Below are 27129 nucleotides of genomic sequence, written 5' to 3' on the forward strand. Positions count from 1 at the left end.
GACTTTCTCGTTTAAATTTCAAAATTTCAAGTTAGCCTTTCGGTTTGACTTTTCATGTTTTACTTTTTAAGTTTGACTTTTAAGGTTGACTTTCTTGGTTTCAAGTCAAAGGGCATTTTTGTTAAACAATGACTTCTTTAAACACCAAGATCAATGAAGTTTCATGCTCTCAATCTTGTGAAACTACTATTAAATTTCTCCGAAATCAAATCGATTTATTAAAAAGAGAAAATGAGGACCTCAAATACGAAGGCTACACCCTTAGGAAAGGTTAGAAACCTCTGAAAGAAAAACTAGAAACCAAAACTAAGGATTTTCGAAAGCTTCAAGAGGAATATAACATCAAATGTGAAAACTATAACTATGTTAAGAGACAACCTGCCGAATTAACTGTCGAACTTGATGCATTAAAATCTAAATATAAAGATGTTGAATTCAAATTTAAGAAATTTGATGTGTCAAGTGAGGTAGTTGCATCAATGATTGAAAAACAACTAACTTTTAAGGATAATCAAAATAAGAGTCTAAGGTATCACAGTGTACTACCTCCCTTAATGAAAACTATAACACACCCCTTGAGACCAATGAGGAAGAAGTTCCTACTCAGTATAGCCAAACCCCTGTACCGGCTTCAGTTAATACTGAACAATCTGGGACAACTGAGGATATTGAGGTGAACGTTTATGATGACTCTACTTCTTATGCAGGTAAAGTAGCGGAAGACGAGAACAAGGAGAACACTATTGAACAAACCAATGTCTCCTTGAAATCTGAATATGTTGCTTTTAACTCAGTTACTTCTGATCAACCTGTTATTGGTAAATACAGGCCACCAACACAAGCTAAACAGAGTGTCTGCTGCAAGTGTGCCTGTGGGAACAATCAGAAACGAGGCAAGGTCATGCCACCAGGGGTAGGATGAGACAACTCCTACGTGAAGAAAAAGACATGTTTTCACCGTGGAACACCTGGACACATTGCCAAAAATTGTCCTAATCGTGCATATGTTCCCTACTATGCACAAGGGTGGCAGAAAGCACTAAGAGGGAGATATTTCAAAAGAAACCCTTTATGGTCACAATTGCTAAATAGTGACTGGAATGCAAAGAAGACCAAGAAATCAACTCCCAAGAACAAGAAGGGAATGTCGGCCAATAAGTCCTATCCAAAAGATGATCTGGTGAAACTAAGATCAGTTAGATCAAAGTCATCTCGAAGATCAACTTCAAGTTTAAAATAAAGTTCTGAGGCACCCATCCTCTCGAACAAGAAATGGGTTAAACCCGACTACAGATGGGTACCAAATGTTCAATCTCCCAAATCTTTTAATGACTCTAATATTTCTTCATCTTCTGTTTGTGATAAGCAGGATATATCATGGGATAAAGTACCTTGTGTACATGACAAAGGTCAACCCAGTTTCAAAATGGACTGGGTTCCAAAGACCAACTGATCCCGCTCAGTGTCGGAGCAGCTATGGAGGCATATCATTAGACTTTGGTTTGTTGATAATAGTTGTTCCAGGCACTTGATAGGAGGCATCTCTCAACTGTACAACATTCAGAACTTTGTTTGAGAGTATGTGTCTGTTGCGAGAAAGGAAGAAAGGAAAGGATCACAAATGGGGTTTGTGCTTAACGATGTGAAGAATTTCCGGATCTGTTCCGAGATTGAAACACAGCTAAGGCTAAATTCGTTGCTGCTTGCGTCCTTAATTGCTATCTTTCGGTTTGAATTCTTTTGATGCTCCTGAGTTTTTCTTAAAATGATTCGGTTTAAAAAAACAAATTTCTTTTAATTTTGCGTAATTATTATATTTCTTCCCCGTGCTCAACTTAAAGGGGAGAAATTAAAAAAATTAGAAAAATCAAAATTAAAAAAATTTACATTTTGTATTTTACTTTTGTTTTTGGTTAAATTTGTTCATATTTTCTTATATGCACAAATTTAGGGGGAGAATTAAAAAAAATCAAAAACAAATTATAAAATTATAAAATTATAAAATTTCAAAAATACAAAAATATGTTTCTTTCTGTTTTTATTTTTTTCTGAAAAATCAAAAATCCCAAAAATATTGTTTTTGAGCATATTTTACTTTTATTTTTATTTCTTAGTGGGCAAAGTTTACTTTTAATTTTTATTTTTATCTCAAATTTTCTTTGTCTTGAAAAGTGAATTCAGATGTAGATGAGACTCATGGAGACTGTATCGATATTTTCTGAGCTAAGGCTTCATCCGTGGTTGTCGAAGAATTTTCATTCGAAGGAACAAGAAATGAAGATTATTTTTTCAACATACAATTTTCAACCCCAAAAGCAAGGCGAAGCTGCACTAGAAGATTATGTGACAGATTGCATTGAAGCTTTCTCAGTTAATTTGTTGCTATCTATGTACCTGCTGAAGTGATCCAAAAGTTCGTTCTCTGTTCTCTTTGAAGATTCTCAAGCTGAAAGTGTTGATTTTCAAGAATCTCTACATAAAGCCGCCAAACCCAACGTTCGTTTAAAGCCAAATTCTGAAGAAATGCCCATCCGTTCAAGATGAAGTCATTCAGCTAGAAGATTCAGTTGTTCATCTTGAAGTTGTGAAGAAATTGAAGATTAAAGCTGAAGCCAAGCTCCAAATGAAGATTGACAAGAAAATCCAACTTCATTTTTAGGGGAGTTTGTTGGGTTAAAAGAAAATAAAGCTACAAACTAAGGGGGGGGGGGGGGGGGGGGGGAGATTGTTGGGTCAAAAATATGGTGTACACTTTGCTTTTCTTTGCATTTATTGTTTTTAGTATTGGGCCGAAAATATTATTGATTTATTTATAGCTTGGACCGAAAACGCATGTGTTTTCGGTCAACTAATGGGTTTTCAGTGAAGGCCTTGTATTTTGGGATTGGTCTTATATATATATATATATATATATATATATATATATATATATATATATATATATATATATATATAGTGTTACTGGAGCCATAAGTGTGTATGGCTAGAGAGGAGCATTCATTCATATCATGTGCTAGAGAGAGAAAGTTAGAGAGCGAACTAGTGTGTGTTTTTGGATCTTGTATGTTGGAGCTTCATTCTAATCATATAAACATTGAAGATTCATCAAGTTCATAGTCTTCTTCTTCTCCTTCTTCTTCACTTTGATCTTGCATCATCCAATTGATTGGGATTCCACACCATCAATTGGATCTGATTGATACATCAAGCAAATTTGGGACTTACATATCCTAAAGTCATAAGAGATAGTATATTTGCATGTGGGTTGCATATTTTTTTCACTTCTTTATGTATGGGCCAAAAAGTACATACATTCACACAAAAATTCTCTCTAAGTTAATTAGTAAATAAAAGTTATTATTTCCTTAAAACAAAATCAGCTTTTGTCTTAAAGGATTATGAACTTAAATTTACAAGAGTGTACTAGCATACTTGTTGTTGCAAGCTTGTTGGCAGATACCTCTAGAGGAACTCTACATTATGTTATTTCTATTTTCATCAACTTCCAACCTTTCAAGAGGATGAAGGAGTTAAAATGTTGTTACTCTTGAACCTCATATGGTTATTTTATTTTAATCTTTCTCTTCATGCAAATGGAACCTTGATGGGTTATAAAATAGTTTTATGTTGTTCAAAATTATTTTTCTTTCCTCGCTATTTGGATCATTTTTTAAACCAATTTTGGAACAAAATTAAACCCAACAAATTTGGTTTAAGTACCTAGATTTACTTGGTGGGTGGATTCTAGTGCTATAACTCATATAACAATAAATATATGCAAGGTTGCCTGGACACCTTAAGGCGTACTTATTGATGAAAAGTATATATATATATATATATATATATATATATATATATATATATATATATATATATATATATATATATAGTTGAAGTTATAGGCATAATGACTTTATGGTTAAAGTTTTGATGATGTAGAGTTGCTTCATGAAACTAATTTTTTTTGGAAGAATTTGAAATGAAAGAACTCAATAAGTTTCTTTCATTCTAGGAATACAAATTCAATATGGTTGTTTATGGGGAGTTCTTGGATTTTCACAAAACAAATCTTACATTCAAAAGGTGTTGGAACGATTTGTCTTGAAAAATCGTAGACCGCATGATACTCTTGTGTCTAAAGGAGATAAACTAAGTTTAAAACAGTACCTGAACAGTAAAATAGAATCAAAGTTCATGAATTCAGCCAAATATTCTTTTATGGTAAGAGGTATGATATATGCACATGTCTACATGCATCTTGACAACAGATAGGTGATGGGAATGATGGCAATATAGCAAAGCAATCTAGGAAGAGAACATTTGGTGGCAGCCTAAATGGTCTTACGATATCTTTAGGGAAGGAAGGATTATATGCACATATTCAAAAAGTCAAAAAAAAAAAAACATGATATCATTGGACTTACTGGTTCCAAATTTGATGGATGCCAAGACAACTACAAATCGACATCGATATATATATCTAATAGCTGGATGAGAGTTTTCTTGGTCAAGTATAAGTGGACACCATTCACATATTCTACCATAAAAGACGAATATGTTTCATGTGACGAAGCATCCAATCATGTTATATGGATTAATTGTAAATAATACAAGGTATGTGAAGGCCTCTTAAGCTATAATTTGACAACTTAGCAACAATCTTATGTTCAAATAACAACATAAGCTTGTCTAAGTCTAAAAAGATAGACATTAAGTTCTCTTTATTATATAAAAAGAGTTAAAAGTGGTTATAGTAGTACATACATATAATGACAAACTTCATGCTTGGAAATCTACTTACTAAGGCAATGGCACATACAATTTTTAATCAACATATTGATCATATGGGTGTTATGGAATTTTATGGGAATTAATTTATTGGGAGTTTGCATTTTACATTGATGCTTGAAATTATTTTTTAATTTTGTGACTTTTTTAATCATATGCATATATATTAAATTTCAAGTTTATTTTTTTTTTTATTACTGTTTACTTTGAGCTTTATTTTTATTTGGATATTTATGGACTACATGGAAATAAATATGTACAAGTCATTTTTTCATGTAACTTCCTTGCTACACATGTACACTTAATATGGGTCGTGTAATCGAATTAGAATATCTAATTAGTGTGAGTTTAGTTTCACAATGACAATGACTACTCCATGTGTGCTAATAAACCTAATGGACAAGATTGAATTAGATTATGATTCTAAAGTTGTTTACAAGTATGATTAGTTATAATGATGTATATATCGGTTAAGTTTTTATTATGTAAGCATCTAATTGTGGACTTGAAGTGGGAGATTGTAAGAATATGGACTTCACATAATGTGCATACATAATAATAAATGCAATTTGACATGTATAAGTATATTCATTGTAAATCACAATAAATATGTTGGACCTAATATGTGATCTAACTTTATTTGTGGGTCTATGGCATTTAAAGTAAGTCTAGGGAGCAAAGTTAATTTTGTAGAATTCCAGAATGTAACCACCAATAATTATGGTTACGTTGCAGTTACACATAATGTTATAAATATATGGTGTGGTCCTGACGGACATACAATTATTTTTTGCATCAAGATTTTCATTCTCTCTAATTGTGGATTCCATTATCATTGTTCGAGGCACCAAGTACGATCAATCCATAAAAATCAGAATTCCATTTTCAAATCCCACAAAATGGAATCAGGTTTCCGATTTGTTGATATATGTTTAAACAATCTTTGAACAAGTAACCGCCGGTTTTACTTTAGGTTATAAACAAATTAAGTTTGTTATTTAACTCGATTTAAAAGGTAATATCATTTTGAAGTTTATGTAAGCTATTGATCACAAACTATGTGTTATAAGATGTATTCAGTCTAGATACATTCAATAGTGAACTCAAATAGTGAAGCAACAATGTTTTTGAAAATTTAATATGTACATCCTTGTACTTATTTCATTATAATAGAAAAATTATAAGTTTTTAGCAAAAGGTTGTAAAAATGAAAGTTGTAGCTCACTCTGAGACTATTTTGTGGATATAAGTTTGCCAAAATCCGAGTTCGTATGAAGAACTTATCATCATCTGAAGTTGAGACAAAAATTTTACAAGAAGCGAGATGCCTTTACACATTGTTCTCGAGCCTTTTTAAAGAATGAAGGGGGGAGGAAATAGAAGGAAAGGTGTGTTTTTGAGTTTTCTTAAGGAGAGAAATGGAATGAAAGGAAATGAGGCATATTCTTGAGTTTCATTTAAGAAGGGAAATGGAAGGAAATGTAGGGATTAGGAGGGGGAGAAAGGGCTTGTTTTCTAAGATTTCCTTCCTAACTTTTGGGATGATTGGGAGGGAAAGGAAGATAAAGGAATGAGAAGGAAAGGAAAGGTTACTAACCTTTCTTTTCTTCTCTTTCCCTTCCTTCTCTCCCGTTCCTTTTAAAAAAACTCAAGAACAGGGCATTAGGGAAAGGCTTATTTGACCTCATTTTATACCAAAACTTCCCCCAGAATAGTAGGCACGAAAAGGGGGTGATAATCAAATATTTTTAATGGTTTAAGCATATGGAGGGTCCGAAAATCGATACAAGTCTCAATTTCATGATATTGGTGTCGAGCGCTAGGGGAAAAATTACATACAACCACACTTTTTCGTAAATAGCCTAGTTACACTTTTGATATAAAGTGTGACTAATATGTGTGTGTGACCATTTCAAAAGAAAAAAAAACCTTGTGGTCACGCTTAAAAATAACGAATATGAGAAATTTTGGCCACAGTCGAGTCGAGTACTGTGGCCAAATGTCACAATTTATGGAAAACATTTGTAATGATTTTTAAAAGAGAAGATTAATATATATATATATATATATATATATATATATATATATATATATATATATATATATATAACATGTTTGACACAAAGCGTTTGTGATCTTCTAGCTTCTAGCATTTGACAAAAACTTTGCATGAATACTTGAGCCTAAATAAGAAAACAAGATAGGCCAATATATGAATGGCTTGCCATGGGACTATCGTATCACGTATGGGAACCGAAGGCTCTTAAGATAGCTATGCGTACATTAAATAAGATATACGTAACATTTGAGGATATGGATAAAGAGGAATGAGCATTGCAAAATAACTTATTGAAGACTTAAGGAAGTTCAATTATCATGATAAAAAAAAAGAGGGCAAGAAGAAATAACTAATAGAGAAAATCAAGATTTTTGAAGTACAACTAGTTCCAAGGAATACATAAACTACTACATGTTTGGATGAAAGGGCACATTACTAGTAAATGTTCTAAGAGGATCAAGTGCTACAATTTTCAAGGATTTGGACTCATATCCACTAGTTTCAAGATGAAAGCTACATTAGATACTTTAAACTTCATGTTCTTGGTATATATCATTATTTTTGGGAGAATAAGTTATGCCATGAAAGCCTAATACTTGCTCAAAGGAGATTGGATTATACCTTAAGCCTTTTGTTTAGTCATTTTTTGGACAAAATCATTCGTAAGGACTTGTAATAGTAACATCCTATTTTTTGGCCTAGAAATTTTAGACCTTTTCATGTAAAAATATATATTTTTTTGCGAAATAATTAAAACAAATAAATTGAAAATAGTGAACACATAAAATAATAATACTATTATCGATGAAAATGTTCATATAGAATATTTATATACTTATATGTACCTAAAAATAATAAAACTGGAAAGATTGCGATAAATTGAGAAACAAACCATGCTTGACCATTTAACTGACATAGTTGCAAGTGATGTCTAACCTAGCTGGATTGATGCATCGGGCTCGATACCACACATGAATTTGAGGTCAGGAGTTCAAATCTTTGAATATGTTAAATTTGCCTCTTGCAATTTATGCCCATATGTGAGAATTTTTCCCTAGAAATCCCCTTGGGGATGAGTTTGCCTTATAACGAAGCTCGAACTCGAGATCACTATTGAAATATTATGGTGAAGCTTCTACTGAATCGTTTGCATTTCCAAGAAAAATTGACATAGTTCATATTTAGGGACTTACTTGAGATAGATATAATTTAGTTGTGTCATAATAATTAAAATAAATAGTTTGGGAGAGTTTGTAGTTAGTTTTGGTGCCCTTTCTACCGAAAGGATGAAGTAGAGTGACCTTAGTTGCCAAAAATCCAAGTCTTGCAATTTTTATACCTCCTCTTCTTTTCCCTCTCTCTTAAATGAAAATTCCATCCATGAAACCCTAGTGGGATATTTTTCTCTATTTCCCATGGTGTTTTGAAGTTTTAAGCTCCTTGTTGAAGCATTGGTTAAATGTCTACATGTTCTAGCAGTTGGAAGGTAATTTCTTCTCCATTTCTTCTAAAATTCAAATTCTAAGGTTTGTATGATAATCAATTTCGAGTTCCATGTTCTTATTGGGAGTTAATGTCAAGTTCTAGTTGATATTCCGTTTGTACTTTATGATTTAACCAACAACTTTCATTATAGTTGTTAGACTTAAGATTTATAGAGGTTTGGGGAAGAACTCAAACCCTAATTTTATGGATTTCGAATATAATTGTTGGATTTGTCTATATATGATGTGTTTATGTCCATTCAAGTATCTAGGTCATCATCAATGGTTGGATTTGCAAAACATATTTTAATTTGTGTCTATTAAAATTTTGCTAATGTTTGGAAGTTTTTCTAACTCTAGGGGTTCTAGATCCAAATTTCATAAATCAAATGGTGTTATGAAGTTGTTTATATTTTTATTTTATTTTCATCCACTTTGTATCCATGTTGGTAATCTATGGTTGAATTTGTTTATATAAAGTTTTGGAGAAGTTGAGCTTCTTTGAAGTTTATGTGATGTTAGCTCGATGTTATATAATGACTGAGTTCTAATATTTTCACGTATTCCTAAATTCATGTGTGGTTCATTCCTTTGGTATCTTGAGTGTGGTTCATTCCTTTGGTCTCCAATGGATTCTATAATCTATATAAGGATAAATAATGAACATTTTAAGCATATGAATTATTTCTAAGCTTTTGAGATGAGTATATACACAAGATACATGTCCCATATATCTATTTTGGATAATGATGTTTTACTTATTAATGTGTTTTGTGTGTTCAATGATATATGACGCCTATGTTATTCCTATTTGGAGTTTTGATGGTTTTAATAACCTCTATATATATATATATATATATATATATATATATATATATATATATATATATATATATATATATATATATATATATATATATATATATATGCTTACCATGTTATTTGAATGTTACATGATTCCTATATAATTTCGTAAATTAAATATGTTCTATAGTATATTTATTCTCTATATGATCTTCACAGGCTTTCTATGCTATATGATATATGTATGATCTTTGAATTGGTGTTGGTGGTTTTGTGGAGACAAGTATGCCTTCACGCTACATGATTATTTGAGATTGTTTGCATTTCATAATATATTATTTGAATTGAGTTTGAAAGGAGTATGCTTTGAAGCCTTGTGGTGTTTCTATCTATTTTTTCTACCCGTTTCTGTATGCACATATATAGGACGGGGTTTGCACTTGAGAGACATGTGGTGTTTAGGGCCCTACTTGTGGGGTTGTGGCGTTGTGGTGATGTGATGATATTCTAGGCATGAATCACTTGTACACTTGACTAGTTACCATATGTGTGGAACCAGAGTGATGGGATCCTTTTACTAGTTGCGATGCCTCTTATAGAGAATTTACCATCTAACTTGTGGTGTTTGGATATAGTGTATGTGTAAAGGTTTTGAATGCATATTGAATTCTGTTGGAATTTTAGAAGCAATTGTTTAGCATATTTAAAACTAATATGCTATTTGGATTTTGTGGTGTTTGTATGTTAATTGATCCTTTTGGAGTTGAAATATCGAGAAATGTTTATCTAAGGTAAAATTACCTTTTATTAAATCTTGATATATACGATATTCTTAATTTAAGTTGTTAGAGAAATTCGTAATCAAAATACTAATACTTTTATGCAGAATTTTGAATATTTAACTTTTTTTATTGTAATTTTGATTGCCTTTGGGTTAATTTTATAGAGTTCTGTCTTTCCAACTTGGAAACTTGATTTCTCAAAATGAGACTTTTATGTATGGTTATTAGTTTTGAAAAGGATTATCACATAATAGGAACTTTTGGTATATTTTTATAATTTTATAAACCATGTTTATTAAAGGTGAGTTATTATCCCCAAAGTGGCAAACTTTATGATTTAAAAATGTTTTGGAAGCTTGACCTAAGAAAATTGGATAGTTGACTTATCCTTGTTTCCCATGAAAGGTTGATTTTAGGATTAACTAACTAGGTTCCCCAACTTAACATTATATGTTTACATGTATCTAGGTTAAGTGAACATCTCACATTTTAAAGACCTATTTTGGTAATGTAGTTATACTGTACCTTTGATATTCGAACCGAGACAAGCTCACATTTTATTAAAATTTAATTTTAAATGCTAGGTATGTTTCCGCAAACTATATTAATTTGAATATCTAAACTTGTGGTTGATGTTTTGAACCAAATTCCCTAAAATAAAATGATGTTAATGTTTAAAAACCTAAAGTTTTAAAAACCAGCCTTCTCTGGTTCGACTCAACAGCGTTGCCTGCTACTGTCGCTTCAGCCTACTGTCGTCACCACTAGAGAGAGCCTTCAGCCCTTATAACCCAACTGCAGCTGGTCCACCAACAACCGGCCTAATACCATGTCATCCATCCGCGAGTGGTCCAACACCACCCATACTTCTAATTTGGGCCAAAGAATGCACCTAATATTATTATTTCTAATGGATAAGAACAATATTTTGTTGCATCCGAATCTCAGATCCCTCCTCTATTGATCTGGCTCAATAGATCGACTCAAAATTATTTTGATCAAATGACATATTTTCCTTAAATGTTTAATACTATGTTGTTAAACGAGCCTAACAATGGTGATTGATATATGGTTTCTTGAGCAACATCTCATTTACATGCTGATGCAGGTATTGTAACCTCTACTCACGTTCTTTGTTTATCGTCTTCTCTATTAGTTTGTAATGGATCTATGATTTTGTTTAGTAAGATTGGTGACAATTCTTGCTAGCTCTAACCCTTACTAAACTTTGTTTATTAGTCATATCCCTATTACTCCAAATATCATTAAAAGTCCAATTTATGTACTTAACACCACAAATTTTATAGAATTTATTTTGTCTATGAAGGACTACCTAACACCTCAAATTTTATAGAATGGGTGATTTATATTCAATCACAAACTTGTTTCCTCAAGCGTTTCTCTCTATTACCCCATCTACATGGCACCATTATCTTGGTACTCATCCTAGTCATCAAGTTTTTCAAGATTTAATTTCTCATAATTTTGTTGCTTCTATTCATTTTCAATGCATACATTTTAAAGTTTGGACCTCACTCATACAAAGCATTAGTAGCATTAAATATTATGCTCTTTTTCTTAACCAAATCCCACATTTTCTTCGAGTTAATCCTCTATGATTCAAATATGAAGTATTTTCTAAATTTATACACTTTCGTTCCTATGTCCGCACTCAATTCCAAACTAAAATACCAATGTTTCAATGTGATAATAGTGGAGTATATGACAATGCCCAACTCCATCAACTTTGTGATTCAAATGGCATTCACATCCATTTCTCTTGTCTGTATACACCTCAAAAAATGGAAAATCTAAAGTATGGTTTATATCATCAACAATATCATTCATATTATACTCTTCTATGTCCGTCTTCCCCTTACCTATTGGGTTGAGGCTCTTTACATGGCCACCCATATCAGGTTTAGTCTATGTTATCTTTATCTCACAATTTCCCATAAACTTAACCCTCGGACGACCCCTTGCATCTGTATTGGGTATCCTCCACATCATAGAGGATATCAATGTTTAAACATTATCTAAAATAAAATAATCGTATCCAGACATGTTACATTTGATGAGTCTATCTTTCCCTTCGATTACATGACACAAATAAAATCACTATCATATGATTTCCTTGAACCACTTTATGAACCAAAAGCCATATCTCAAACATTCCTTGGAAATCCATCTCCTCAAGACCTCACCAATATCACCTCGACACCAAAAACTAACAACCACCAACGTTGCCACTTTAGCAATAACCTTTTTGTCTGAGACAATCTCAATCGATAATACTGCATCAACAACTCCTAATCGAAGTTATCTTGTTTTAGAAACCCTACATTGGCTCCCACTCCTGATGTCTTCCCTCCAAACTCGTCTCTTTAGGCTATGGCCATTTAATCTCGTGTTAGATTCTCTAAAAAGAGACAAAAACTCAATCTTCATGTGGATTCTACATCTCTGATTCCCCGAAATTGATATCGGGCTTTCAATGATTCTAAATGGAAAAACGTAACGAAATTAATCGTTTGGACTCCTCTTTATTTATCTATACTGCATATCTTATGTTGTACATTGGGAATTTCAGTTAATACTGTAGTACCAAGACATGTTGGATTCACAATTTTCTCCTGGAACTACACCAACTAATTCTTACTATCACGATTGCTTATTGTGATAATATAAGTGTGGTTTATCTTTCTTCCATTCTAGTTCGTCATTAACAAACCAAACATTTTGAGATTGAGATCCATTTCATTTGTGACGAAGTCACGATGGATCAACTATGGGTGCTTCATGTCCCTCGTCTTCTCAATATGCGAACAATTTCACTAAGAGACTTCCTTCATCTTTATTTCATGAGTTTCATTCTAGATTAAATGTTCGGACATACCCTCTCATTCAAACAGTCGGGATATGTTAGGCTATGTTAATTATTATCGTAATTATCATTGTTATTATTAGCGCTACCATTATTGCCCCAAAGCCCACTCAATAAACTTCTTATATAATGTTGAGAATTCAGAAATGAGGATTCAAAGAAAATATTCCGTATCACTGTGTTACTTAGTTTTAACGAAATTTATGTTGAAAATAACTTGGGGCTAGCCCACTTGGCTAACATGGAGTCTAACAAGGTGTTTGTAATAAGGAAGTCATGAGTTCAATCCCATGCATCTAATAACTCGTCGTTCCAAAAAAATTTATCTTGAAAGAAATGTATAAATACTTACCAAAGAGATCGACTTCTACACAGTTGTGTAGAACCTGACTACGGTTCTGATCTGTCCAAAACTCACCAGTCATCTTGTTGGAATTATCATAGAAAAGTTGTACCATATTACGTTGTCCTGATCTCGAAGCAATGGAAAGTGGCATCAATCCTTCACGAGCAGGGATATCTAATAGCGCCCTATTCTTCTCCACCATAGTCATTGCAATATTTTCATTTCCTGCGCTATCTGCTGCTGCTAAGCACAGTGCGGTGTTATAACTTTTGTTCTGGAGCTCTAATTGTTCCTTTGTCATCTTATTTACTAGCTTTTCCACAAACATTTCCATTGACCTGCTGCTTTTTGCGGATGATGCAATGTGAAGTGCAGTATCATAATTTTCAGTGATGGCAAACCCCAACAGATCTATGCCATGGTGTTCACCAAGGATGACACTAGCAGCTTCCCAGTCACATCTCATTGATGCATTATAGAGAGGAACACAAATTTTGTTGTAGGCGTCTTCATTTCCTATATATAAAGCAATTGAAAAGGTTAAGGAAGGTTATTAATTAAGTACCGACAGTAAGCTATTTTTCTCTAACACATGATGTATAGCTAAGCCGGTGATCATATTTTATTTTTAGGTGTAAATCTATCCTAATTACTATCATCCCGCTGAATATATATATATATATATATATATATATATATATATATATATATATATATATATATATATATATATATATATATATATATATATATACACACACACACTAATAAAAGAGTAGTCATTTTGTCATGTGTCACTAAATTAGACCTCTTAATTAATATGATGTCACTTATCATTCTATTAGTTCTCCATTTTAAATTTATTAGACCTCCTAATTAATGTGATGTTATTTGTCAATCTATTTATTCTCCATTTTAAATTTTAAATTTTAAATTTTATGGAGTATTATTGTTTTCATTAATTCACAAATAAAAAATGTCTAATATATATTAAAAATTAATTATATATATTTATTTGAATCAACGATTATAATTTCACAAAACTAATAAAAATATATCGTACTTAATAATTTATTTAAAATTATTAATTATTAATTTTGAGGTTTTACTAAAAAAATTTCAATTAACTTTATAGCCGTGGTTTCCACGGATTATAAACTAGTATATATATATATATATATATATATATATATATATATATATATATATATATATATATATATATATATATATATACTAGGTGTGAAACTCGTGTATTACACGAGTTGATTAAAAAATATATATCAAAGTTTAAAATAAATAGACATATTCAATTAATGAATAAATATAATCACTATTCAGAAGATCATCCATAATATCAATGATTGTTTTGTAATATTCATTAAATTTATTATCATATTCAATGTATTTTGATATATCTTATATATTTTTTAAGATTCTTTGCATTTATTATGACATTAAATATATTTAATACTTTATATATATAAATTTAGTATTATGTGGCATATTAATGGATTTAATTAAAAAAACTACAAAATGACATGTGGATTTAAATTTAATCAAAAAATTTACAAAATTACATGTGGCAAATTTAATGAGAAGATGACATTTGGCAAAATGATCTTCATTTATTAGGATATATATATATATATATATATATATATATATATATATATATATATATATATATAGAGAGAGAGAGAGAGAGAGTGAGTGAGAGAGTTAGGTTTATATATAAACTATATCTATTGTGTGAATGTGTGGCTAATTCTGGACCAATCGTTTGATAGGGACATTATATTAAAATAACCTAAATTTAGCTATGGTCACGTTACTAGTTTATGGTGTACTCTTTTTTCATCTTCTATTTTCTCCAATGTGTAAATTGATTTTGAGAAACATCAACGATCTTCTCTAATCTACAAATTGTTTTCAAGAAACAGGTGCGATTTTTATTGGATATATGATATCATAAAGGTGCGATTTTGTTTCGGGATAACCACATGCCATAATTTTGATCCAGGTAAGATAGTTTAATGTTTTTCCTCATCTAAATCGAATTTCTGTTTTGGTGAACAAGATTTTTGTTTGTGATTTTCTCCATTTTTTAAATCGATTTCAAGAAACCATCAACTTTTTTCCGATATGTGATTCGATTTTTTGTTTTGGCGACTAAGATTTTTATTTGTGATGTTCTCCAGTCTACAGATTCATGGATTTTTCTTCAATTAGGATTAGCTGTTAATACTCGTCTCATTAATTCAGTTTCTTCACTCTCCTCATCTATATCTTTTGTTGTTTTGGTAAATATGATTTTTGTTAGTGATTTGTCAAATTTGTAAATCAATTTTCAGTTTTGGTAACGAAATTTTTGTTTTTGATCTTCTCCAATTTGTAGATTCAATGATTTTTTCCCAGTAGAATTACTTCTTAATCATGATTTCACTGATTTTCTATCCATCCACACATTCTTAAAGAATCTTTGAAATTTTATTCTAATTATGATATAAGGAAACATATTTTAAAATGTTTTTAGAAATGTTAAGAAGTTCATTATGCTAAAATCTTCATTTATATTAAAAGAATTATAAGTTCGTTTATTTTTTTTATGCTTAGAGTTATTTCGTGATAACGATTTTCACTAATTTTGTATTCCTACAAACATTCTTAAAGAATATCTTTAATACACTTATTCATTATCTTATTTGTATATTTTAAATATGTAATTGGCCATCATCATGTTTGAAAAAGTGATTGTTGAATCTTAATTCAAATTTTCAATCAACTTGATTTTCTATAAACAAGTAATAAAAAAATTTAACCAAGGTATTTTTTATATTTCCTGTTTGTTCGTAAGGATTTTCTATAGCAGTTATGATTTTAAGAAGCACATTCCTAAAGAATGGATATTTATGTTTGCATAATTAAGTTGATGTACACTAATTTATGTGATTTTATTCTTAAACAATGCATAATTTTACTAACTTGTATATTATATAAGTTAATGCATGCTTAAATATATTAATGAATAATATTCATAATTCTTTTTATATATATAGCAAGATATTATACTATTCCAAATTATCAAAGTCAAAGGTGATGACGGTTGTTTAAAGCATTTCATGGTCAACAAGAAATCACAGTTTGAGAAGATGGTTATGACAATCGATAAACCATCTAATATTAGGGATTAAATGATGTTTCACTTGTGATAATGATGTAAAAATAAGAAATACATTTTTGTATTTGAAGTTGTAGAGAGGAATAGATTTTGTGAGATTTTCAATTAGTTGATAGGCCATGTACTTTGTTATAAACACAAAACTCTTGATTATTTTGATTTTTATGTTGTTCTATACAAATAAGTTATCATTTTGTTGGATATCATTTTGTTCTATATAAATAAGTTATCATTTTGTTGGATATCTTTATGCCATTTTAAATCACATTCTACAAGAATATGTGGGTAATAACTTGTACACATACAAAATTCAACACATTCTGTAAGAATATAAGGCTATTAACCTTTAGATATTTAACCTTATGAAAAAAATTATATAACAAACATCCATATTTTTGAAGAATATGTGGATTAACCACACATATTCTTAAAGAATATATATTTTAAAATCACTTTTTCTTTATCACCACAATTTATAAGAATATGTAAAAACTTAATTCAATACATTCAATACATCCTGTAACAAAATGAAGAAACTTAATTCACCAAATTAACCGCACATATTTTCACCGAATATATCTAGTACAATAAATTTTTTCTAAAACTTTTCTTAACAAAAATCATACAAATAGAAAAACCCAAAGGAGGTGGTGATGGAAGAGGTGGTTGGTGACAGAGGAGGTGGTGATGGAAGAGGTAGCGGTGGTAGAGGTGACAGAGGTGCCAATAGTGGGGTCGGTTGGTGGCACAGGTGGTGGCGGCACTGGTGGTTGTGATGGTAAGGAAAGTAGCACGGAAAAAGAAACAGTGGCGTTCTACAATCATTTACGATTATAACACTTTCGCTGAGTAAGTACGCTGGAGCGCTAGAGTAACAAATAAGAAATATATGGCTAAGGTTGAATATCAACATCTTTAGTTTTTTTCGGAATCTAAAGAGGACCTACTTCTATACATACCTACATACCTATATATATATATATATATATATATATATATATATATATATATATATATATATATAAAGAGAGAGAGAAAGAGAGAGAGAATGAGAGAGAGAGAGAGAGAGAGTTAGGTTCAAATATTTATACTATCTATTGTGTGCATGTAGGATTGATTCTGGACCAATTATTTTAGTTATTTTAAGAAAGTAATTAACGCATATTAAATGCTGAATATTTAATTAATACTCTTTATATCTTCAACATGTAATATGCATTAATTACTTTCTTAAAATAACTAAAATGATTGGTCCACAATCAATTCTACATGCACACAATAAATAGTTAGAACACAATAACTTAACTCTTTTTCTCTCTCTCTCTCTCTCACTCTCTCTCTCTCTCTCTCTCTCTATATATATATATATATATATATATATATATATATATATATATATATATAGTGAGAGAGAGAGAGAGAGAGAGAGAAACTATGTTCAAATGTGGATTGACATCTATTGTCTGGACGTGCGGACATTGTTATTCTGTTAAAATGACAAAGAAATTATGTTGTTTGATAATATGTATACGTTCAATCTTACATAACTATTGTCATTATCACACATTCTCTCTAATTAAATCGTCTATAAGGTTATTATAGACTTTCTTTTTTTTTTTTTTTTTTTTTTTTTATTTTATAATTCTTGTTCTTTCAGAATGTTTATTGAGTCGTATTCTGTAAGAATAAAAATGAGTTAAAAACGATGCGTGAGAATAAAAATGAATAAGAATTAGTAAGAATGTATAAAAATGACGATAGCCGTATGAGGTTAAACGTATTCACATTGGCAAACAGCCTATTTTCTTAATAGTTCTCATAGAATTGCATTGTTCACACGTCTTCACAATAGTTACTCATCCACATTATAACCTAGCCCTATAGCCCTATATATATATATATATATATATATATATATATATATATATATATATATATATATACATACATATACATACGCACACACATACATACTAGTTGTGAGACCTATGTATGACACGAGTTGATCAACAATAAATAAATATAAAGGTATAGACATTAATTATTTTTAAAGTAAAATTTTGAAATAAATATGACCGAAATGATAAATAAGTACTTACTTCAATCTATACTAATATAAAAAATTATTGATATATTTCAAAGAAATTTTTTCAATCATAAATTTTCAAAGGCTTCTTTGAACACAACATTAGATGTCAAATTGCTAAGTTTATCGTAATTGTTTAAAATTAATATTTTTTTTATGTATATCCATTTTTAACTTCGGACAATACAACATACAACTGCACATAAGTGAATACAGGTTGTATCAAAAACTCTAAAATTTCAGGAAAAGATTCTTAATCCAATGGACAGTTCCAAAATTTGGAGCAAAAAATTCAACTTTTAGTTAAATCTAGGGTAAATTACACGAATGGTCCCTATGGTTTAGGGTAACTTGCGCGTTTGTTCCCTAACTTATTTTTCTAACTCAGAAAGTCCCTACTGTTTGTTGTTGTTACACGCTTGGTCCCTGTCCGATGCGTGTATGGGCTTGATTTAGTGAGTGGGGTAATGTTTAGGTAAATTAAGCTAGAATAACAACCACAGATGATATGTGAATGGAAAGAAATGGATAGATTAGTAACAACTCAAGACCTATTAAGTTGTATACCGGTGAAAACAATCCAAGACCTATTGGGTTGAGTTCGTATCAAGTCAAGAACACGTCAACAAGATAATTTGTGAATTATAACAATAATTCAAAGTAAACAAAGGGTTCTTTGAATAAAAATTCGTGTATTGCTTTTTCCATGCATAAACTTGGCTTTATATGAAGCCTTTATTACAAATTTGGTGGTTACAAGCCAACCAACCAATTATTCATTAAAACTAGTAAATAAAAATTAAGGAAACTCTTGAAATAACACAAAAAAAAAAGTCCAAGATACTTGAGGATGAAGAAAAAACGTCTATGCTTCATTAAGGAGCCATAAGAAGCATTAATGAGCCATCAGAAGCATTAAAGTGTAACCCTAATCCACCAAAGAGTGATAAAAACGGCTAGGAGGCTTTATGAAGTAAAAAGTAACGTTTTTAGCACTTATGAAGCCTTAAAAATGTTGCCCTAGCCTTCATGAAACCCTAATTCAATTTGTGGGTTACCATGCACAACCCAACCATTGAGCCCAAATCACCTTCTAGCCCACTAGTAATCACTACTCCATCACATTTTGGGCTTTCATGATCCACACATGGATCAATGTCTTACATAAAAAGTCTATTTTTCCCTTGATTTTTTAATTTATTTAAATAAACACACCATCAATCTCACTCTCTCTCCTTACCTTACCTACTCTATCATTTTTCTCTATTTAAATAATTGATTTTTTAATTTATTTAAATAAACATATATGGTAAATGTGAACTACATACAATATTAGGGAATGAAATTAGACATTAGATTGAAAGTTCGTGATATTAAATACTTCAAAAATGACATTTCAGACATAAATATAGTGATTTTTTTAGAAAATAATTTGGAAAAAACAAAAAGGAACTTTAAAATTTGAAGACCAAATATGAAATGGAGTATTCATGAGAAAGTGACCATTTTCCAATAACCAAAAAAACGTGATTATTTTCTTTAAAAAAGTTCATTTATTATGGTTAGTTTATTCAATATTTTTTTTTTAAATACAACAAATGGAACATTATGGTTTTAAAAGGACATTTAACTTTTTCTAATTCATTTATATATACATCTAATAATAGGTTTCCATTCGGAGAAATGAATGTACTCAAAAAAGTAAAAATCAAATTAAAAAAATATGTTAATTTTAAATCATTAAGATAGTTTGCAACTCTTAAAATGTTAAAAAATTAAACAGGTTATAACTCGATATAATTTAAAGTAAATTATGTCATCAACCTAATTGTTCAAAGTTCAATTTTACAATGTCATAGGTAGTAATTAGTGAATTGTAATAAATCATGTCTTTAAACTAATTTATGAATTTTAAAATTAGAAGAAAATGTATAATTATGAAACATATATCAATTTGTTATTAAATTTACTACATCTAAATATTATGTGGAATTAAAAAAAATAAAATTCAATAATCTAACCACGTTTTAATGGTATTTTTAAAAAATAACCACAAAAAAAGTTTTTTTTGACCACTCGATCTAGAATGACCCATTCTAAACCATTATTTCATAATGGGTAAATAGGTATAGGATCTGACCCGGTAATGTAGCCCCCTATAAATAACATTTCATACCCATTTTGGAATTCATTTCGAACTCACTCATTACAGACTTCATGACAACATTTCAGACACTAATCGAACTGAAATAATGTCTTCTTTTAGTAATGACGAGATGCATTTTTATATGTATGTTTCCATTATCTTTATAATTATATGTGTTTATTATAGTTTATATGTTAAAAAGTACATAATTTTCTTTATTTAGTGGGTTTTAGGCTATTGTAAAATTACACGTGGGTATATGTAGTGTTGTAAAACTCGCCGAGTTGGCCGATTACTCCTCCGAGTACTCGCTACTCCCCCCCTTGCCGAGGCGAGTTACATAATCCCGAGTACTCCCCGATCGACCCCTTACGAACTAAGTAGTGTTGTGAAATTCAGACAAATCGGTGATTAATATTTATAATATACTTAATGATTTATTATTTAACACACACACATGTGATTATTACTACACGTATATCTTAAATTTACAGTAACTATTCACGAAGTGAGACCGTTATATGTTTTTTCATTTTTTGTGTATTCACATGTATCCAATTTTGTTATATATTTCAATCAACTTATGATTTTATCTTATGATTTTGACATATATAATTTCCCAAAAAATATTTCTACATAAATTTCCAAATCCGAGTACTCCCCGAGTACTCGTTACTCGGTAGTCGGCCGAACAGGTGCCGAGTAACGAGTTCTATAACCTTGGGTATATGTGTGCACTAGATCAACAACTCTTAAAAATATCATAATTTTGAAAAGTCTGGAACGACTCCGGAATACAAAGATCATGTTCGGAATATCCTGTAACGCCTGTAGATCCGGGCTAGTCAATTTAGAGATAATAAGGGTCGAAAACGACTTTTCGACAAAAGATTATTTAGAATAAATAATCTTAACCAAGTTGTAGAATATGTCACGAAGTTACCGTACATGTAAAGAACGCCGAAATCCGAGTTATAACGAAGAAGTTATGACCCGTCGAAGTTTCGCGACGGAACCGGCACGACACCGGGAAGCGTAAATAGTGAAATTTACGATGAAGCGATATTCAGCCTTAGCGATCTAAACGAAAGTCGTAGAATTCCTTAAACCGAGAGCATCCATAAAAAGAACGCCGAAAAGTTAGGTGACTAAATAAACACAAATCTAAAAGTTAAGTGACTAAATGAGCACAAAGTCAAAAGTTTGATGACTTTTAAAACTTAAAAATAGTTAAGTGACTAAATGAGCACAGAACCAAGAGTTAAGCGACAAAAAATGACCTAAACCCAAAATACTAATTTCAAATAGTTTTCCATGGTGTAATAAAAGATATTTTGTCACCAAAAAGAAGTTGTGATCCTGCTTAATCAGATCAGGTCATAAACTAAACTGCCAACAAGTAGCCTACGAGACAGCTAACATTATAGCAATATAAAAATTTTGCTATGAAATAGTAAACAAACAAGGGTGTCAAGTTCATGATAATCCTTAAATGATACAAGAGTTTACCAAGTAGATCTCCACAAGGTAGGTTCGGCTGTCGATGACTATATGAAGTGCTTCTGGTGCTCATTTCGGACCTGCATATATAATCACACTATTAGTAATTGAAATCGATAAAGGATGATCGACACCATGCATGAGATATATAGTATTTTGTGAGATTGAAACTACCTAAACTCCAAAGAAGAGTAAAATGTACTTGCTGAATCAGTATGTATTGTACTATTGTAGTAAGTAGGAATGAGAGAGCATAATTAAGACATAGAAATGGATCTATATATAACGTCCCCTTTGTTCCAAGAGCTGAAGACGAATAACTAAAGCGATTTATTAGTAAAATAGAAATTTAGTCCTTTTGTTTCACTAAAAATCATAGATATGTTTTAAGTTTCCATTTTTTTTCAACTTGCTGCAGATATTGTCCCTAGATGTTAATTTCCATTTTGCTTTTGAACCAAACTAACAAATTAAGAAAGAAATATACTATACAGACCAAATTTTAAATATACTCATAATATTTTTATTCAAATACTTTTTAAAGTTACAACGTATTTTACTTTTAAATGTCTCAAACTGATCATTTATTAATTACATAAGATATTTTTGTCCATCGAATTTCTAAAAGATGTACAACCGTATCATTAAATAAATAAAAAATAATATTATCCACATAAATTTAACACCATAATTAAATCATTTTTAACCTTTGTATGTAACAGGGTATTGTACGTTAATTGTTAATGCAAACTCTAGTCTATCCCCTTTGAATAAGAAAATATAAAAGAGTATCATACCATATCCTTGTAGCCCCATAACTAGTTTTATCTAACATGTACACATGATTGGGATCCATCTCAATAAATTTAACACAAAAAGAACTTCTCAAAAATGTATTGTTAACGGTTAACATCTTATTTTAAAAATCCAATATTTTATAAAACTAAGAGTTAAAAACTTTTGAAAACAAAATTCTTCTTAAGATTTCTTATATATATCATGTTTTATTTTGTATCCTTATCTTCTTCAATATAATTATTTTGTTGGAGTTCTGAAATTCTTATAAATCTTGATTTTTCCACATATAATTTTGGATTAATGTATTGAAAAAAATAAAAATGAAATAAATATTGCAATGTAAATCAATAAATTGTCATCTCACATCTGTGTACACTGTACTGGCATACTGCCAAGCTAAAATTGTTCTGGCCCCCCAAAAGAAAGTCGTTCGTAGGTTCTTAATTCTTTGATTGAATCGCACTGAAAAAATATTCGTTGAAGCCTACTCACGCCTTGGATGATTTTTAAAAGAAGTATGCGTTGAAATGTTGAATCGCTTTTTCAATCCCATGATTTTTAAAAGAACCATATATGCTTGTGGTTGTGACGCCTCCATTGCTTTTTTGCTTAACAAATTTTGCTTATCTCTTTTAATTTGTTATCAAAATCAGCATGCTCTACTTTAATTATCTTATTAATTCTTTCTCAAGCTTGTTGGTTCAAATTTGTTGTAATAAAAATTTCTAATAAAATATAATCGTTTAGTTCCCGTGCCTCAATTAAAGAAAGAAGTGAAAGAAAATAGATAAAAGTGAGAACAAAAGGGAAAAATAGATTTTCTTAGTTTTTTTTAATGTAATGAATTTGACAGAAGAGAAACGAAAAGGAGGTATAATCTTTCCTCTTGGTTTTTCTTTCAATTTAAAAGGATTTAGAGAAAAATAATTTTACCTTAAAAATAATACTTGATTTAATTTCTTTTCTTTTTCTTTCAACTCGGAAACACAAAATATTTATTTCTTTTTTGACAACAAGGAAATAAAATACTCTCTCTCTCTCTCTCAACCGCGAGAGAGCATCTTAGTTAAGGTAATCAACCTATAACGTTGAGTGTTATACCAACCCTACAAGGCAGCGGTCTCCGAAGTGGTGTTGGGTCTCGGAGTCATGTATTGTGTTGTTTCTTTATTTGTTGTCAATGTTTTAAATGTAAAATCCTGTCTTCAGTGTAATATTCTGATAGTTTTTTGGTTTTGGAATTTAGTACACCTTATGTTTCGAAATGACTTAGCTTGACAGTTTATATTTTGTCATTGCCTAGGTGCAATAACCTTATTGGTTATATTCCTAACCGATTCCCTTTTTGTGTCCTATAAATATGGATGTTAGTTAGCGGTAAGGGTAAGTTTTTGTTAGTTATTACATCAAGGTGCTTACTCTTAAATCAAAGACTGGAGCGTTATTTACATTATCGATCTTTCATTTCATTTACGTGAATGTTATAATCATGATTTCTTAGGCATTGAATTCGTATATCGATCCAACAAGTGGCCAACAACCCTGCAAATTCGAGCTTCGTCATGTTTGCACCCTTTCCACCCACCATCTCCATTCTTTTAATCGTCGGAGAGCATCTTTTTAAATAAATGAAAAAAAAAATTGTTACATATATATTTAATGATCAAAATGTAAATAAAAAAATCACACGAACACCAAGTTTTAGAGTAGAAACCCAAATCGGGACACTACTACAAAAATATCATTTAATGACACGCAATGCGGGTCGTAAAACGCACAGACGACACACAAATGTGTGTCAAGGAAGACCCAGTCATAACGAAAGACGACACGCTTTTGCACGTCGAAATTTACGACACGCATTTACAACGTTCCTTTATGACATGCAATGCGTGTCAAAGAAGCCCATGTAATAAAGGAAGATGACACGCCCTTGTGTGTCCTAACCTTACGACGCGCATTGCGTATCATTAAATCCACTGTCATAAATGAAGATGACACACATTTGCGTGTCATAAACTTCAGCTGCCAGTGATGAAACACATTTACTACGTACACATTTACAACGTGAATACACATAATAAGAAAAACAAATATATACGAAAACATTCAATTTCATTTAAATGTCAAACAAGTTACCTAACACACTACTTTTAGGTGTCAAAGGCCCGCATTTATCAAATACAAATAATCACTCTAACAATAACAAATATGACATCACTACTTTTTGTGTCAAAAGCCCATATTTTTCAAACTCTTATGATAACAAATATGACATCACTACTTTTTGTGTCAAAAGCCCATATTTTTCAAACTCTTATGCTCCGACTTCCTTTCTGTAAATTCCTATGGGAAGTTCCGCTCTATTATGCCTGCCATTTAGTGTCGCTGAAAAAAAAAAACAACCAATTCATATTATTAATCAATTAATGTTAACTAATATAAAAGAATTAATAAATGAAAAGCTTTTATTAATCACACAATCAAAACCATTTAAATATAAGTAATTCTAAACTATTTTTTCTGCTTGAGCTTGTTGTAATTACCTGTTTTATCTCATAACAATGCTTTTGACTTGATTTTCATCTAAAAGTTGTCTAGCAACTGAAAAAATAAATGTCAAAAATGGAATAAATCTCAAGATATATGAAAAAAATTGTAAACAAAATAAATCTCACCAAGTGTCATAGATATCAATCATGGTATTAATGAAAACCATACCTAAGAACTTTGTAAGGTTTTGATGAAAGATCAATGTCAAACCAACATAACTTTCCATCTTTGCGTCCCACTATAACATTATCACCTGCATCAAAACAATAACATATTAATAACTTATCACATGATTAATATAGTTTTCATTAAAAGCAAAAAATTATCTAGAACAATAAACAAAGGATAGAATTGGAAACATACCACCATTCAACAGATGAAATAGACTGCATACACTAAAAAACATGTGGATTAATTTTTTTTTTTTATCTAATTTAAGCTTTAAAAAAATGAAAAGAATAAAAATAAATAAACCACCTTGATATCAAGTCCTTATTGTCTTAATTTGAGTAACATTTCATTCTCCAAGGAACGCACTTGATCCAATATAGATACAACATGTATTTCAAAAGGATATTTTTTTTGGAAAACGGCAAATATATAAAATTAAAACTACAACAAGATGATGTGGCAGAAGAGTACAAAAGACAACAGAAAAAGAGAAGAGTTACAAACAGTGAAAAGGGCAAATATTCCACACTCTCCAATCTATCTTTTAAATGAAGTTCTATGTTTGCTCCAGATGAACGATAAAGCTTTTATCCTTTCCACAATTATTGTTGATTTCATGTAAACGTTCTCAAAGATCTGTTTATTTCGCCCAACCCATATGCACCATAACGTACCACATAATATCATATTAAGCAAGCTTTGTTTCTTCTTATTACCAGACCATCTTGATATGAAACAAAGCATGTCCTTAACCGAGGATAACTTCTCACACCCAATTCCACACCAATTAAGTATTGAATCCATAATCTCCTTTGCCATTGGGCAAGAAATCAGAATATGATCACATGTCTCCTCATCATTATTACAAGCTCCGCACATTATAGTTGGCATGTTGACTCCACGATGACTAAGAGCCATAGCAAAAGGGATTCGCCCCAGCTTAGCTCTCCAAACGAATGCTAGAATCTTGAACGGAGTCGCCTTACCCCAATCAAATGGTCCATCATTAATAATGAATCCAGCTAATTCAATTCGTTCTCTTAACTTACAAACCATAAAACGACTTTTGACTGTAAATTATGATTCTCACCTGTCGTCATTTGAATTCCAAGATATAATTTCTTTAATGTCAATGTTTGACCTTTCCAAACACATCTCGATTTAGTGATATTCTTCCACACCCCTTTATTTGATTTGTTAGTCAACACCAACCAATGTCTTCCATCTAGCTTGTGGATACAACGAATTATCCTTGCCCACAAAGCAGAATCTTCAGTTTTCAGCCGCCACATCCACTTGGCTAATAGTGAAATATTGAGGGACTTAATGGAACCCAACCCCATACCTCCCACTTTCTTTGGCGAAATAAGCTTATCCCAGGAGACCCAACATATGCTTTTTTTATCGTATAATCTTCTCCAAATAAAATTCCTTCTAATTCTTTCTAAGGTGTCGATCACTCCATTAGGAACCACAAAGATAGACATATAGAATGTTGGAAGATTCCCAAGTACAACTTTTGAAAGAGTTACTCTACCTCCAAAACT

General features: G+C 30.8%; 1 protein-coding gene across 1 annotated transcript in view; it reads right to left on the reverse strand.

Moving 5' to 3' along the window:
• Positions 1-22387, reverse strand: part of LOC111894061 (uncharacterized) — a 29801-nt gene extending 7414 nt beyond the window's left edge. The window contains exons 1-3 of the mRNA XM_023890135.3: positions 22235-22387; positions 22070-22140; positions 13154-13663 (exon numbers count right to left, since the gene is read on the reverse strand). Coding sequence (XP_023745903.1) covers positions 13154-13663; positions 22070-22133 — 574 coding nt within the window. The 5' untranslated portion in view covers positions 22134-22140; positions 22235-22387. The remainder of the gene's footprint in view (positions 1-13153; positions 13664-22069; positions 22141-22234) is intronic.
• Between the last annotated feature and the right edge of the window lie 4742 nt (positions 22388-27129).

The sequence above is a fragment of the Lactuca sativa genome, chromosome 6, assembly GCF_002870075.4.
Source record: "Lactuca sativa cultivar Salinas chromosome 6, Lsat_Salinas_v11, whole genome shotgun sequence".
Taxonomy (NCBI): Eukaryota; Viridiplantae; Streptophyta; class Magnoliopsida; order Asterales; family Asteraceae; genus Lactuca; species Lactuca sativa.